The sequence below is a fragment of the Myotis myotis genome, unplaced genomic scaffold (assembly GCF_014108235.1).
Source record: "Myotis myotis isolate mMyoMyo1 unplaced genomic scaffold, mMyoMyo1.p scaffold_m19_p_10, whole genome shotgun sequence".
Taxonomy (NCBI): domain Eukaryota; kingdom Metazoa; phylum Chordata; class Mammalia; order Chiroptera; family Vespertilionidae; genus Myotis; species Myotis myotis.
In genome coordinates, this window is record NW_023416314.1 from 80,157,848 (window position 1) to 80,173,488 (window position 15,641).

At 46.9% G+C, this 15,641-nt stretch overlaps 1 protein-coding gene across 4 annotated transcripts in view; it reads left to right on the forward strand.

Annotated features, from left to right (window-relative positions):
- Positions 1-14,505, forward strand: part of PLAAT3 (phospholipase A and acyltransferase 3) — a 21,410-nt gene extending 6,905 nt beyond the window's left edge. For 3 of the 4 annotated variants that reach the window (XM_036326871.1, XM_036326869.1, XM_036326870.1), the window contains exons 3-5: positions 6,735-6,837; positions 7,602-7,870; positions 14,233-14,505. In XM_036326871.1, the coding sequence (XP_036182764.1) occupies positions 6,735-6,837; positions 7,602-7,870; positions 14,233-14,334 (474 nt within the window). In that variant the 3' untranslated portion in view covers positions 14,335-14,505. Of the gene's footprint in view, positions 1-6,734; positions 6,838-7,601; positions 7,871-11,568; positions 11,629-14,232 lie in introns of those variants that run through there. The other variant, XM_036326872.1, reaches the window with a different exon arrangement.
- Positions 14,506-15,641: the final 1,136 nt, after the last annotated feature.

Consider the following 15,641-nt stretch of genomic DNA (forward strand, 5'->3'; position numbering starts at 1 on the left):
CCCCGAGCCTCTCCCTTTGGCTACCCTTTGGCTACCGGGTGGCATTTCAGCCCAGCCTGCCCCCCGGCCTCCCGTTTCTCCGGCCAGAAACCTTGGGGTCATGGTGACTCCTCTTTCCTTTACACCCCACTAGTATTTTTAAGGCTAGTGAGACCAATTGCCAAGTTGCCCTTCAAAGACGTTGTACTTTGATTTATAGGCCCCGCAGCAGTGAATGAGAGTAGGTTTGCCTGCGTCTTTTTCTATATTTAGTATTCTTGTTTTAATTCCCTCCAAACTAGTTTTTAATTTGCATTTATTTCATTAGCAGTGAGGTAGAATATGTTGCCTTTTATTAGTGGTAATGTATTGCTTCCTTTAAAATTATTTCTGATGCCCTTTGGCCAGTTTTTCCTATTTTGGTGTTGGAATAGTTTTTTTAAAACATTTAAAAAACATGTTTTTATTGATTTCAAAGAGGAAGGGAGAGAGAGAGATACAAACATTAATGATGAGAGAGAATCATGGATCGGCTACCTCCTGCACCCCCCCCCCCCCCCCCCCACTGGGGATTGAGCCTGAAACCTAGGCATGTGCCCTTGACTGGAACCAAACCCGGGACCCTTCAGTCCGCAGGCCGACACTCTATCCACTGACCCAAACCAGCTAGGGCTTGAAATATATTTTATGGATTTATAAAAACTCTTTATCTGTTAAAGATATTAACTGTTTTTCTGTAATTTTCTTTCAATTGGCCAAGACAGTTTGCCTGTGGTATTTTTTCCCATGCTAAGGTGTTCTATCTGGCTCTCTAAGAAACAAGCACCCACTTAGGCTGTCCAGGGAGAGCAGGTGTAGTCTGAGGACCTCTGTGGAGAGGGAAGGGGATTCTGGGAAAACCCAGCATCAGGAGCTGTCATGAGGCTGGTCTGCCAGGGCCTAGAGCTGGGAGGCGTCAGGGTCAAGGTGGTTCCAGGCATCTCAGCCCCGGGAGTTTACGCACCTCCATTCTGGTGCTCTGCCATCCACATGGATGTGACTTGGCTAGCTTGCTTTATTTAAAAAAATATATTTTTATTGATTGATTGAGAGAGAGAGAGAGAGAGAGAGAGAGAGAGAGAGAGAGATGTGAGAGCAGAACATCGACTGGCTGCCTCCTGCACGCCCCTCACCGGGGATAGAGCCACAACCTGAGCATGTCCCCTGACTGGGAATCAGACCATCAACCTTTTGGTTATGGGTCAACGCCCAGCCACCAGCCACTCCGGCCAGGGCCCAGCCAGCTCTCTTCAGATGCCTGCTCCCTTCTCTCCCGCTATTACCAGGGGCTTCTATTTGGTCCGAGTTGGTGGTGTCTCCTCCCACCCATGGTCCACTGGCGCCTTCCTTGCCTCCTTACATCACGATTTTTCAGTTTCAGCCCCTACTGCCAAAAAGCTAATTTTTTTTTTTTCATTTCTTGGTTCAAATTTCTGAGCGAGGGGATTTGGTTAGTCCAGCTCCACTTCTCTCGGTGGATCATAGGATGCTGGCCTGCTTGGCGCCCTGACTCCTTCTAGTCCAGCTAGATCTAGTCCAGTTTGATCTCATCACAGGGTGTGAAACAGCTGCCTGGGCACCTGGGATGGTGGGGGATCATCTCCCCTTAAAAGGAAATATGAACATAATAGGCAACAATAGAAACTTCCAATAATAAGAACTTAACATTAAAAAATTATAAAACCTTTTCATCTTTTACTTCATGCTTTTTTCTTTTTTTAATATATATTTTTATTGATTTCAACGAAGAAGGGAAATATATTTTTATTGATTTCAGAGAGAGATAGAAACATCAATGAGAATCATTGATTGGCTACTTCTTGCACGCCCCCTACCCCCACTGGGGATCGAGCCTGCAGCCCAGGGATGTGCCCTTGACCAGAATTGAACCTGGGACCTTCAGTCTGCAGGCCGAAGCTCTATCCACTGAGCCAAACCAGCTAGTGTGACTTCATGCTTTTTTCTTTGGCCTTTATCCTTAGAGTGTCTTTCCTAATTCCAAGATCTGATATACATCCATCCGTATTATTAAAAAATCTAGAGGCCCGATGCACAAAATTTGTGCAAGGGCTGCGCCTCCGCGGGCCTCTGCCTTGGCCCCCACCCACCACGCTTTTTAAAAATATATATATTTTATTGATTTTTTTACAGAGAGGAAGGGAGAGGGATAGAGAGTTAGAAACATTGATGAGAGAGAAACATCGATCAGCTGCCTCCTGCACCACCCCCACTGGGGATATGCCCGCAACCAAGGTACATGCCCTTGACCAGAATCGAACCTGGGACCCTTGAGTCCGCAGGCCGACATTCTATCCACTGAGCCAAACCGGTTACGGCTCACCATGCTTTTATATTATATATTGCTTTGTGGTTTTATGTTACATTTAAGTATTACTTTTTAAAAAATATTTTTAAATTAATTTCAGAGAGAGGAAGGTAGTGGGAGAGAGAGAGAGAGAGAAATATCAATGATGAGAGAGAATTATTGATTGGTTGCCTCCTGCACGCCCCCTACTGGGGTTTGAGCCTGACACCTGGACATGTGCCCTGGCTGGGAATCAAACCATGATCTTCTGGTTCATGGGTCGATGCTCAACCACTGAGCCACACCAGCATGGCGGTGTTAATTATTTTTTTTAAATATATTTTTATTGATTTCAGAGGGGAAGGGAGAGGGAGAGAGAGATAGAAACATCAGTGATGAGAGATAATCATTGATTGGCTGCCTCCTGCATGCCTTCTACTGGGGATCCAGCCCACAACCCAGTCGTGGGCCCTGTCAGGGACTCTAACCGTGACCTCCTAGTGTATAGGTCCATGCAGGGCAATATTACTTATTTTAAGCAGCATTAACATGGTCATAGTTGCAGGTTCCAGATGGGAGGTGGTTTCAAGGTGACAGATAATGTCCTCCTTTTTCAGTTAAAAAAAATCAAGTTCATCATCATGAGGGGTTTTTGCCCATCTAAACATCTTAAAACATTTTTTATTATGGAAGGAATTCATGTTGGTATAAAACCAATTAAATCATATAGCATAAAATATTAAAGTCCCAACCCCCACAGTACATAATATACAACAGTTTGGTGTCTTTTCCTCAGGTCATACATAGTGTATAATACATTTTGCCTTATGAATGTATACACATGTATTTTAAGCAAAAATGGAGATAATAATATTTCTCAGATACTTTTTTCAATTATTTCCATGTCTGCTCATGAAAATCCACCTTCTTCTCTCTAGTGAGCAGTACATATGGATGGGGAGTAACTTATTCAATTGGTTTTTATCAGTGGTTGTTTAGGTCTTTTTCCAATGTGAATGTTGGAGGCCAGATCGCGTGTTTTAATTTGCTTGTTAAAGAAAATGGCTGCTCCACAGCCCTTTGTGGCTCTGTTTCTGTGGGGAGGATAAAGGCCTTTTGTCCGACAATCCCGTGGGTGCAGGCTCAGCCTCGCCATTGTCCCGCCTGGGCTGGGTGAGGGGCCCCGGTTCCTGTGCTGCCTGCGGAACCCCAGCCCTGCCCTGGAGGGAGGCAGCTCTTCCCAGCGCTTCCTGCTGGTCCCCGAGCTGAGGGAGGAGGCCGCACTGCTGATCCCTTTATGACAGGAGTCGGCAAACCTGCTGTAAAGGGGCCGAGAGGGAAGACTTAGGTCCTGCAGGCCCTGTGGTCTCCACTGCAGGGACTCAGCTCTGCGTGTAGAAAGCGTCCGTGGACAATGCAGGTGCCGGGGTGTGGCCGCGGCTGGGAAACGGTCTGGCCCAGGGGTGGGCAAACTTTTTGACTCGAGGGCCACAATGGGTTCTTAAACTGGACCGGAGGGCCGGAACAAAAGCATGGATGGAGTGTTTGTGTGAACTAATATAAATTCAAAGTAAACATGATTACATAAAAGGGTACGGTCTTTTTTTTCAATAGTTTTATTCATTTCAAATGGGCTGGATCTGGCCCGCGGGCCGTAGTTTGCCCACGGCTGGTCTGGCCTCTGCCGTGTGAATTTCATGTGTCACCGAACAGTAACCTTTTGATGTTTCCTCCAGCCACTGGACAAGGGTGGACACCATCCTCAGCCTCACGCGGGAACAAGCAGAGGCACAGAGTTGGCGCCCGGATTACAGAACGTGCGCTTCTGACAGTGCACCAGGATTTCTCGAGTTCTTGGTTTTGATTCAGCTGACTTGGCTGTGTCTGTCATGAAGTCATTGTTCCGCTAGTGCAGCGGTTCTCAACCTGTGGGTCGCAACCCCTTTAGGGGTCGAAGGACCCTTTCACTGGGGTTGCCTAAGACCGTCGGAAAACACATATATAATTACATATTTTTGTGATTAATCACTATGCTTTAATTATGTTCAATTTGTAACAATGAAATTGGGGGTCGTGTCACCACAACATGGGGAACTGTATTAAAGGGTCGCGGCGTTAGGAAGGTTGAGAACCGCTGCTCTAGTGAGATTTCAGTGCTGGAAGGAGAGCCAGACCCTTAGCTCCTGGCAGCCTGCCCGCCTGCAGGCCCCTCTCTCGTAGGGTTGTTCTTGTGTTGGTTCCCTTACTCCATCTTCCCAACGGCCAGCATCCGGTGTGCTGCATGTGTGGTTCTTCACTCTGTGCGATTCTTTTTGTTGTTGTTGCTGTTTAAAGTTTATTTTTCAGGGCTGGCTCTCATAGACGTGCATTCCTGGGCTCGGTGGGACATCTTTAATTGATGGAAGTGTATTGTGTTGCGGCGCTCATTCTCACTTTCCGCTCAGCACTGTGTCTAAAAGGTGACCCTCGTTGCCACGGGAACAGCGAGCCCTTGCTTCTAACTAGTGCGCAGGGCTCCGTGGGCAAGTCCACCTCCTCTTCCTTTAAAAAAGAAGTTTCCTGGGGTGGTAGCATGTTTTGAGCTTGTGTGTATTTGGAAATGTAAATGGTAATGACTGCACAAGAGAAGTCTCTGTAAAAGTCCTGTGAAAATATTCCTCCCTCCCCGTACTGTATGTGCATTTGTGTGTTCAGTTTTTATGTTCCTGTAAATGAGATGAACTGCCATAGACCTGGCTTCGCAGGCATTGCGATGGGACTGGCTATTCCCACTGCCCGTCGTTTTTATCCCTAAGGAGTCCGTACAAGGCTGCCTCCTTCTCCGCTCCTCAGCTTTGCTGGAATCTCTCAGCCAGGCCCACAGAGCGTGGGGGTGGGATGTGGGCAAACCCACGACCCACTTCTTCACTGCGCTGGATGTGCCCTAAAGGGATGGTTTCCTGGCTCATTAGAGAGATTTAAGGTGGGCTTGGACCAGAGAGGCTCTCACCCCTGATGCCCATCCAAGTCCCAATGTCCCCCGCCCAGCACTTAGCAGACTGTGTTGGCACCTCAATAATATTGAACGAAAGTGATCTTGAACCTCTCGGAATGTTTGTCAAGCTCTGTTCGTGCTCCCCTAACAGGGTGGGCCTCTAGGCGGATGTCAGCACCCTCCCCACCTTCCCCTGCACACACTCTCACACGCACACATACACACACACACACACATATTCCCCCCCACACTTCATTGTGATAGAATAAGAAATGCATATTTGGTCCTAGCTGGTTTGGCTCAGTGGATAGAGCATCGGCCTGAGGACTGAAGGGTCCCAGGTTCGATTCCAGTCTAGGGCACATGCCCAGGTTGTGGGCTCAATCCCTAGTAGGGGGCGTGTAGGAGGCAGCCAATCAATGATTCTCTCTCATCATTGAGGTTTCTATATCTCTCTCTCTCCCTCTCTCTTCCTCTCTGAAATGAAAAAAAATAGAAAAAAGAAAAGAAATGCATATTTGGTCTTCATCCCCAGTTCCTGGCACAGAGCTCCTATAACCCTTGTAATTTCCTGAGTGATTGGGTGAGAGCAGGTTCTGCCCCCCCCTCAATAATAAGCCCTTGTCAGCCATAGCTGAGTTGATGCTAATAAGGTGATGTGGGCTCAGAGCCAGGGAGGCAGCAATGTGTTAAGAGGGCTGGAGGTTGTCAGTCACTAATGGCCAATGATGGAATCAATGGTGCCCACCTCGTGTAGCCTCCATCCAAGCCCTGCTGTCAGGGGCTGGCGGACACGGGGAGGCGCTGGGCGAGGGCGTGGCGCTGGGCCCCTCCCCACATCCTGCCCTGTGCATCTCTTCCATCTGGCGGTTCCTGAGTGTTATCCTTCTGTTCTAAGCTGGCGACCCAGTAAGTAAACAGTTTTCCTGAGTCCCGTGAGCCGCTCTAGGAAATGATTGAAGCTGAGAAGGGGTTGTGGGAACTCCCAACGTACAGCTGGTGGTCAGAGGCTCAGGTGACAACTTGGACCTGTGATTGGCACCTGAATTGCGGGGGGCAGTCTCGTGGGACCGAGCCTTTAACCTGTGGGGTCTGCGTTGAGGGTGGGTGGTTAGTGTTCACTGAAGATTGAATTGCTTGGTGTGGAAAACCCACACATGTGGGTGGGAAGGGGAGGGGAGGAAGGGTTTTCACACACACACACACACATGCACATGCACACACACATACACATACACATGCATGCACTCACACACACACATGCACACACACGCACATGCACACACTCATCACCAGTTCTCAGGCCCCAGGCCAGGTGTGGAGCCTCTGCGGGACACGATTCTGATTTGACAGCACCGGGCGGGGACCCCAGCCTTTGCCCCAGGGTTCCAAGGTCTCCTCCTGCCGCCGCTCACAGCCCTGTTCTTGGTTTTGCAGCCAGAGCCCAACCCTGGAGACCTGATTGAGATTTTCCGCCCCTTCTACAGACACTGGGCCGTCTACGTTGGTGATGGATATGTGGTCCACCTGGCCCCCCCAAGTAAGGATGCCCAGGGCCCCCACTGCTGGGGCTGGGGGACAGGGAGACGGGAGCTGTGGGCAAAGCGCTTTGTTCCTGGACTGGCAGTGGATCCTGAGAGCTGCAAGAAGGCAGTTTGGTCGGGGCAATGGCTTCCAAACTCTGCTATGTTGCCCCTTCCAGCGCCTCAGCCCTGGCCAGGGCCGTGCCGGGGAGCCCACGGGGCCTCCCTGGCGTCACCTTGCAGGGAGCAGCATGGGGTTTTGGTCCCTTTGCTCCCAGAAGGGCAGGAACTATATGTGCAAATCCTCCACCTTCCTACAGTAGTCAGCTTTGTATACGCCAAGGAGGTGTAGCCCCGATAGAATCGCAGGAGGTTCATACTCTGTTGGCCCAGGGAGATGGGTGCGCTCAGGGCCCATGTCTGCATAACCGAGAGGGCCTCTGAGGCGGCACAGGGAGCAGAAGGCCAGCCTCTCTCGGTTAAAATAAAATCACCACGAATCATGGACCTTCACTAACTCCTGATTTCAGATGAGGAAACCAGGGCTCAGAGACCACAAGCACCTACTCCAAAGCCACACAGTGTGTGTCTGACCCTCCCCTCTTTCCCTTTTCACATCCGCTCCTCTGCGCAAACAGAGGCTCACGGCCCTTAAGGAACTTGTCGATCACCATTTATTTTATTTAAAATATCTGTGTTGAGTCTGCCAAGGGTGGGTGCCCAGCAGGAAGGCCGCTGTGAGCCCTGGACCATCGCCCTCTTTCCTCTTTGGGAACCACAGGTGAAATCGCAGGAGCGGGGGCGGCCAGCCTCATGTCCGCCCTGACCGACAAGGCCATAGTGAAGAAGGAGCTGCTTTATTTTGTTGCCGGGAAAGACAAGTACCATGTCAATAACAAGTATGACCAGAAGAACAAACCGCTGCCTCCCAGCAAGATCGTGCAGCGGGCGGAGGAGCTGGTGGGGCAGGAGATGCTCTACAAGGTGACCAGTGAGAACTGTGAGCACTTCGTGAATGAGCTGCGCTACGGAGTCCCCCGCAGCGACCAGGTGCGTCCTCAGCCCGTGTCCCTGTCCCCAGGAACCAGACCATTCCCTTCGCTGACAGTGGCTGGGCATCCGTGTGGGCGCCCGGGGTGGAGGTGGAGGCACAAATAATCAAAATAGCAGGGACAGAATCCCTGCCCTCGAGGGAGTGACAGTCGGGGTAGGGAGGAGGGTGGGGAGAACTGCCAATCAGCAGAGTAGAGCAGTTCAGTTAGGGGGTGATGTCACCCCCATTGCCAAGGCCTCCCTGGCTGCCTGGGAGTTGGACCCTTCCCACAGGCCCAGAGGCGGGTTTTATTATCCCCATTTTACAGATGGAGAAGCGAGGCTCACAGCACTTAAGTAACTTGTCGAGGACCATTTGTTTGACCAAACAAATCTGTGTTGAGTCTGCAGACCTGGGATTTGTGTCTTCCTGGGGTCGGCAGCTGTGCTGATCAGTAGCAGCGGTGGGATTTGGAGCCCAGGTCTGTCTGGCACGGCTCTTCATGTTAAAGGCTCTGTTCTCAGCCCTGCCGCAACCCCAGGGCCAGTCCAGGGGGTGCCAGGGGATGCACTCTTGGTCATTTTCTAAGTTTGATTTTGGCCGTGATCCCTCTCTTTTGGAATCTCTTTTTCTCCTGGGAAGCTAACTTCTTTCCTGTTCCCTCTCACTCCTCCTCTCCCTTCCTGCACCTTCAGGACCATTTGTTTTTTTGTGTGTGAAAACATTGGAAAAGTTCTTAGGTGCATGTTGATGCAAAAGAGTATATTTCCCCCCCAAAATTTGAAGGCATTGCGTCATTGTCAGATAACTAATGCTCTTGTTGTCGAGAAGTCTGAAATGGTTCAGATTTTGGATCCTTTGTATGTGACCTATGTTTTCTTTCCAGAAGCTATAGAGTCTTTTCTTTACCTTCCGTGCTCTGAAATCTCACGACGATATAGCTGTGTGGGTCTCCTTTTCTGTATGGTGCTGGGCACTTGATGATGCCTTTCACTCTGGAAACCCCTTTCTCTCAGTTCTGGGAAATCTCCCATTTTCTCTTCTCTCATTCCGAAACTCCAATTATTCCAGTGTTGGACCCCCAGATGGCTCCTATGATTTTGTTATCATCTCTGTCCTGTTTTCCATTATTTATTTATTTTAAATGAGAAAACTAACATTTATTGATAGATTTGGGTATAAAAGAAGTTTTTCTAAAAAGTAGCAATGACACTATCACATAAGAAAAGAGAAACTTATGCTCAATAAGTCTGTTTTCATTATTGGAGATATTGCCTAACAAGTGAGGTCCTCACTCCCAGGTGGCTTTTACTTCGGGTAAATTTCCATACTCCTATGCAGCAATAAACTTGAAGTAAAAGTCACTCTAGAAACTTGAAAGCAATAAGATACTCTATAAGTTCAGGGTGCTACGTTAGGAAGATTTGGTAGATTTATAGAATATCTCCTAGTCATCTCATTTTTCATTATTTTCCATTGATTATTAATAGACTAAAGAACAAACAGGTTTATATAAATGAAGAATTATGTGTCAATACAAAATTGTTACATAATTTCATATGTCACTAGGCATGAATAATATTCAGGGCAATTAAGTATAATTCCAACTTTGAGGTAGTAAAATAACTAAGAAATAGTTTCTATCATTTACTCTATGGAAACAATAATTCAACTCTTCTTGCAAAATGAAGCATTGGAAATTGGATACATCACACTTTTCTTCCTACGGCTTTAGCGCTATGCACTGCCCGCCCACGGGAAAGACAAAACAATGACCACACAGCAACAAAAAAACAGCATGAACAATTCTATTGGACCTCCTCACATACACACAAAAATGAAACCAGAATATATTACAAAACAAAAAGAGGTGCCATCTATACTGTTTTCAAAGATCCCCTCTTTCATTTCTTGGCCTAAAAATGAGGGTTTATCAACCTCAGTACTACTGACGTTTTGGGTTATTGACAATGGAGACAATTCTTCATCGTTATGACTTGCTCTGTGCATTGCCAGGTGGTTAGAAGCACCTGTGGCCTCTCCCCACTAGGTGTCAGTAGCACTTCCTCACCGCCAGGTATGAGGAACAAATGTCTGTAGCTGTTGCCAATTTCCCCCAGAGGGCAAAGCTCATCTGTCCCCAGCTGAGAACTACTGGCCTAGTGAATAACGGTCACAACACATGATGTGAACAAACTAAACGTGACTTCCACACGTCTCCCATCTCGTGAGCGGTGGTGGTTTGTGGGTGCTGGAATGTCTAGCAGTGTTTCCTTGGTAAGTGCTGTCCAAGTGGCAGTCCCCATTCCATTTAACCCATGAGGACATTTTTGTTTGTCTTTAACAATCTGGTCAGTCATTATGTTTACTTGTGCTGTGCTCTTTGAAATAGATTAGATTTTCCTTCAACAGAATATTTATGACATTTAATTTACCAGTTAGAAAGGGCAGTAATGGCCCTAGCTGGTTTGGCTCAGTGAATAGAGTGTTGGCCTGCGGACTGAAGAGTCATGGATTTGATTCCGGTCAAGGGGACATGCTGGGGTTGCGGGCTCGATCCCCCGTAGGGGGCGTGCAGGAGACAGGTGATCAATGATTCTGTCTCATCATTGATGTTTCTATCTCTCTCTTCCTCTCCCTTCCTCTCTGAAATCAATTAAAAAATATTTTTAAAAAATATATATTTTATTGATTTTTTTACAGAGAGGAAAGGAGAGGGATAGAGAGTTAGAAACATCGATGAGAGAGAAACATCGATGAGCTGCCTCCTGCACACTCCCCACTGGGGATGTGCCCGCAACCAAGGTACATGCCCTTGACCGGAATTGAACCTGGGACCTTTCAGTCCACAGGCCGACACTCTATCCACTGAGCCAAACCATTTAGGGCAATATATATATATATCTATATCTATATATCTATATATCTATATATCTATATATCTATATATCTATATCTATATCTATATCTATATCTATATCTATATATATCTATATCTATCTATCTATCTATATATATATATATATAGAAAGGGTGGTAATGGATTTAGACTAAAATGTAGCTTGTGCTTTATTTTTTTAATTTTTAAATATGTTTTATTAATTTCAGTGTGTAAGGGTAAGGGAGGGAGAGAGAGAGAAACATCAATGATGAGAGAGAATCATTGATCGGCTGCCTCCTGCACACCCCCTAGTGAGGATCGAGCCCGTAACCTGGGCATGTGACCTTGACCGGAATAGAACCCAGGAGCTTTCAATCCGCAGGCCAATGCTCTATCTGCTGAGTCAAATCGTCCAGGGCTGGTTTGTGCTTTACATGCCTGAATTTCTAAAAAATGATTCCATGACTTTCCACCTACCTAAAAATCCTCAGACTTCAAAAAAGATATATTTATAGGCTTTTGTAAATAAGCTGCCATTCTGAATAGTACTTTTAATTTAATTTAACTTTTCTTTCATTTTAAGTCATTTTTAATTTTTCAATTACAGTTGACACACAATATTATATTAGTTTCAGGTGTACCCCACCACCCAGTGATTAGATATCATATAAATTACTAAGTGATCATCTCGACAAATCTTGTACCCATCTGACACCATACATAGTTATTAGAATATTCTTGACTATATTTCCTAAACTTGACATTCCTGTGACTATTTTGTAACAATCCAATTTGTACTTCTTTTTTTAAAAAATATATTTTTATTGATTTCAGAGAGGAAGGGAGAGGGAGTGAGAGAGATAGAAACATCAATGATGAGAGAATCATTGATCGACTGCCTACTGTGTGCCCCTACTGGGGATCAAGCCCGCAACCTGGGCATGTGCCCCTGACCAGAATCGAACCTGGGACCCTTCAGTCCACAGGCTGACACTCTATCCACTGAGCCAAACCAGGTAGGGCCCAATTTGTACTTCTTAATCCCTTCACTTTTTTAACCATCCCCTGACCACTCCTACCTGGCAACCATCAAAATATTTTCTGTATCTATGAGTCTGTTTCTGTTCTGCTTCTTCATTTATTTTGTATTTTTAGATTCATTTGTTAATAGACATGTATTTATTGACATATTATTGTTCATATTTTTTGTCTTTTTTCCCCCTTCTTCTTAAAGAATACCCTTTAACATTTCACCACGATAAGGGTTTGGTGGTGATGAATTCCTTTAACTTTTTCTTGTCTGGGAAGTTCTTTATAGGTTCTTCAATTCTAAATGACAGCTTTTCTGGGTAGAGTAATCTTGGTTGTAGGTCCTTGCTTTTCATCACTTCATGAACATTTTTTGCCAATCCCTTCTGGCCTGCTGATAGAACTTCTTAAAAAAGCAACTAGGAGCCACATTCATAGTAAAGTCTACTCTTTGTCAGATAAAGTATTAGAATAAATAGAAATTGAAGATGTGGCCAATGGTAATGCATATATTACATAAATCTGGATAAATTGCAAGGAATTATTTTTTATTATTGTAATTATTAAAGTTAGATTTCTATACTAATACTTTATACCCACTTTTATTTTGTAACCTCTTATAGTCAAAATTCGATTGCTTTTAGAATAACACTGTTCTTTTATCCACGTAGAACATTACTGAATTTGCAGAAAACACCTTAACATTTTCTTTTTCCCAGAAACAATTCTGGCGCTTAACTGAGAGAAGCTGTGTAGTAGCATAGACAGCGAGTTTTCTGTAGTCTGACAGTATTTCAGTTTGTCCACTTAAAAAAGAAAGATGGATTTCTTAGCGTTTCTCCTTCATAGCATTCTGAGTTGAGGCCTGTGACGCACACCGTGTGGCCCATTTTCCTGATCAGAACCCCGGTGGTCTCAGCACGGAGGCTGCGCTGGACCCACCAGCCTCGCACCAGGAAGCCATCCGTGGCCTCTGCAGTAGCGCTGACTCTCAGGATGGTTTTCCTGTAGCGTTTGCACCACCAGGACTAACCGGAGGGCACTCTCCTGGGTTTCATTATACTCTGCACACAGCGTGACCGCAGACAATGGGGCTGCTGTTGCCTTGACAAAGTATCTTTTATATGATCCAGCTGCATCAGCATTTTTCTCTGTAGAGAACTAGGGGCCCCTTATGCCTCCTCCATCATCTGCCAACCACGTCTCCCACCTGACACAGAGCTGAGCCAGGAAAACATTGGGTGCAAGTGGATTTACGCCGGTTTCCTAGCAAGTTCACCCAGCAGAACCAGGGCGGCCACAAAGCCGTGCCTCATTGCCTTTTAGGGGAAAGTTAAAGACTGAGCAGCAGTCAACCTCAGATCTGTAGCTTCCTCCAATTCTGTCATCATATTTTCTGGCTGCTAAGAACATCAGTGAAGGGTGCCTTGTCATGTTAGTTACACGGGTGTCTCCTGACATCTCACACAGCTGGACACATTTGGCATCTATATGTCCCTAGAGGAGCTCCAAATTCTTTCCTGCACTGGTCACCTAGGGGTTGTGGCAGCCACACATATACAGTCCAGGCAAGCTCTGTGGTTAGAGTAGTGAGGGCAGCGCTGACCAGGCCATGTAAGGCTGTGGGTTTAGGGTGTCAGGTCCACATTTTCATCCTTCTTATTCCTGGGATGTCTGATACACTGTCTTCATTGAACTTCTTGGCATACAATGATTAAGAATCTTGTCCTTTCCTGTTTTTTTTATTTATTTATTTATTTATTTATTTATTTATTTATTTATTTATTTATTTCCTTTGCTGTTCTTGATTCTGCTTAAATGCCTGGCTTGGTTTTGGGGTGAGATTTTTCTATTTGTACTCAAGACCCTTTCAAGCCTTCAGTGGGAGAAAGTACAGCTTTGCTGCGTTGGGCCCTGTGCCTTCATGGGGAACATTGCTGTGAGGTGAAGACAGAGCTTGCTCTCCCTTGGCGTTATCACAGGGGCTGGTGTTGCTTGTGGCTGGTCGGGCACCTGGCTGGACCCTGGGGATACAGCAATGAACAAGACATGTGAGGTCCTTGCTCTCATGGAGGTCATAGTTTATTGATGATTCAGTAGCAATTCCTCCTTGACTTCACACTAGCTTCATGGGCTCCCTGTTGGCCAGCCAGGACCGCAGCCATCCTGGCTGCATCTCCCTGTCCTTTCCACAGCCACCCTCTGGGATTCATGTGATTTAAATACCCGCCGGGGGAATCGAGGTTCCCTCTTCAAGTCCAGGCCCATTCCTGGCCAGCTGGCTCCATCCACCAACTCTTTCCGCTTCCAGCCCTCTCTCCCCATTTCCTTGCCAATATTTGTTGACTTCTGAGTTTGTTATGGAGACCGAGGGGCATGCGAGGCTCTATGAGCTGAACATTCTTGTTGACTGCACAGCCTGTACTCAGAGTCCTGACACAGAGTCTGACCCACCTCCTCTCTTTGCAGGTCAGAGATGCCATCATGGCGGCTGGCATTGCGGGAGTGGGCTTGGCAGCCGTGGGCCTCATTGGAGCCGTGATCTCAAGAAACAAGCGACAAAAGCAATAAGTTGAAGGGACTGTCCTGACAGCAATTACTTTATACATTAACGGGATCTTGTTTTGCTAGAGGTTTTGAGGTTTGGTTTATGGCTTTCATTCTGTTTTTATAATAAGGCGTATTTTCACAGAATTAAATACAGCCCAATAAAGGAGGATTTTATTGGGGAAAATGCAGCCAGAACTGCCTGGTGTGAAGTCCGTTGAGGGCACAGCTGGGCTCTGTTCCTGGTGACGCCAGTTTGTGTCCTGGCCCTTTGGTGATCTCCTTTCACTTTCTCTTTGCGGCTGCGTTCTTGACCTTGCAGGAAACACAGTCCAATTCCTGTTACCTCAAGTAATGGGCGTTTCTGGTTGTGAGGAGACACTGGACAGCAAGACCTCTTGGATATACAAGAACAGGAACCACGGGAGAGTCAGGACCTTGGCCTGGAACTAGACCCAGGATGGCTTCTAGGCTCAGCAGCCGGAGTCTGCAGATGTTCACTGAAGTTCAAACCAAACCAAACCTTTGCCATAAAGAAACTCAATACATGCTCTTGCCAATCTAAAAACCAGCCTTATTACCCCTCTGCTCTTCGCATCTTTCCTCTGCCTTGTTGCTTTCACCCTCCCCCACCCCATCCCCAGAACTCCTGCTTCCTCACCACTGGGCTTGGGACAATCCCGAGGGCTCTGATCCCACATCCCCTCCTTTGGCTCCTCCTCCCATATCAGCTCAGCTCTGTCCCTCCCCACTGCCTGTCAGGTGCTCCTAGTTCAAATTCTTGAGAGAGAATCAGCTCACCAAATCCTAGTTCAGCCTACGGATTGGCGGCTGTTGGGTCAGGTGACAGACCATATTAGGCCAATCAGCTCTTTCCTGTTGGGGCCAGGTCACATGGTGGTTGCCTCACACCTTCTGGGTTGGGGGTGTGGCAGGCCCCAGCCTGACCTCCCTGCTGCCCAACCCTCCTGGGAGGGGTTGGGGGAAGGAATGACCCCTTGTGGCGAGTCCCTTGAGGTCTGCTTCTGCTCTGTGGGCTTAGAAGGTGTTCAAAGTGGCCATTTCTCTAAAAGGGGCTTTTGTGGGTTCCTCAGCGACACTCTACTTGTGCTGCGAATGTTTCCTTTGTCAGCCCTGGTTGTCAGGGGACCATCTGTCTGTTGGAATCCTGGACAGGACTGTCAAGGAAAAGAAAACGGACTCTGTAAATGTAAGAAAAGAGTTTTATTGAAGACTTGTTGAGGGCTGGCTTTGAAACAGTGCTCTGACTTGGGGGGAGAGAGACGAACTTATGTAGGCAGAAAAGTAAGTGAAGGTACATTTGACACTAG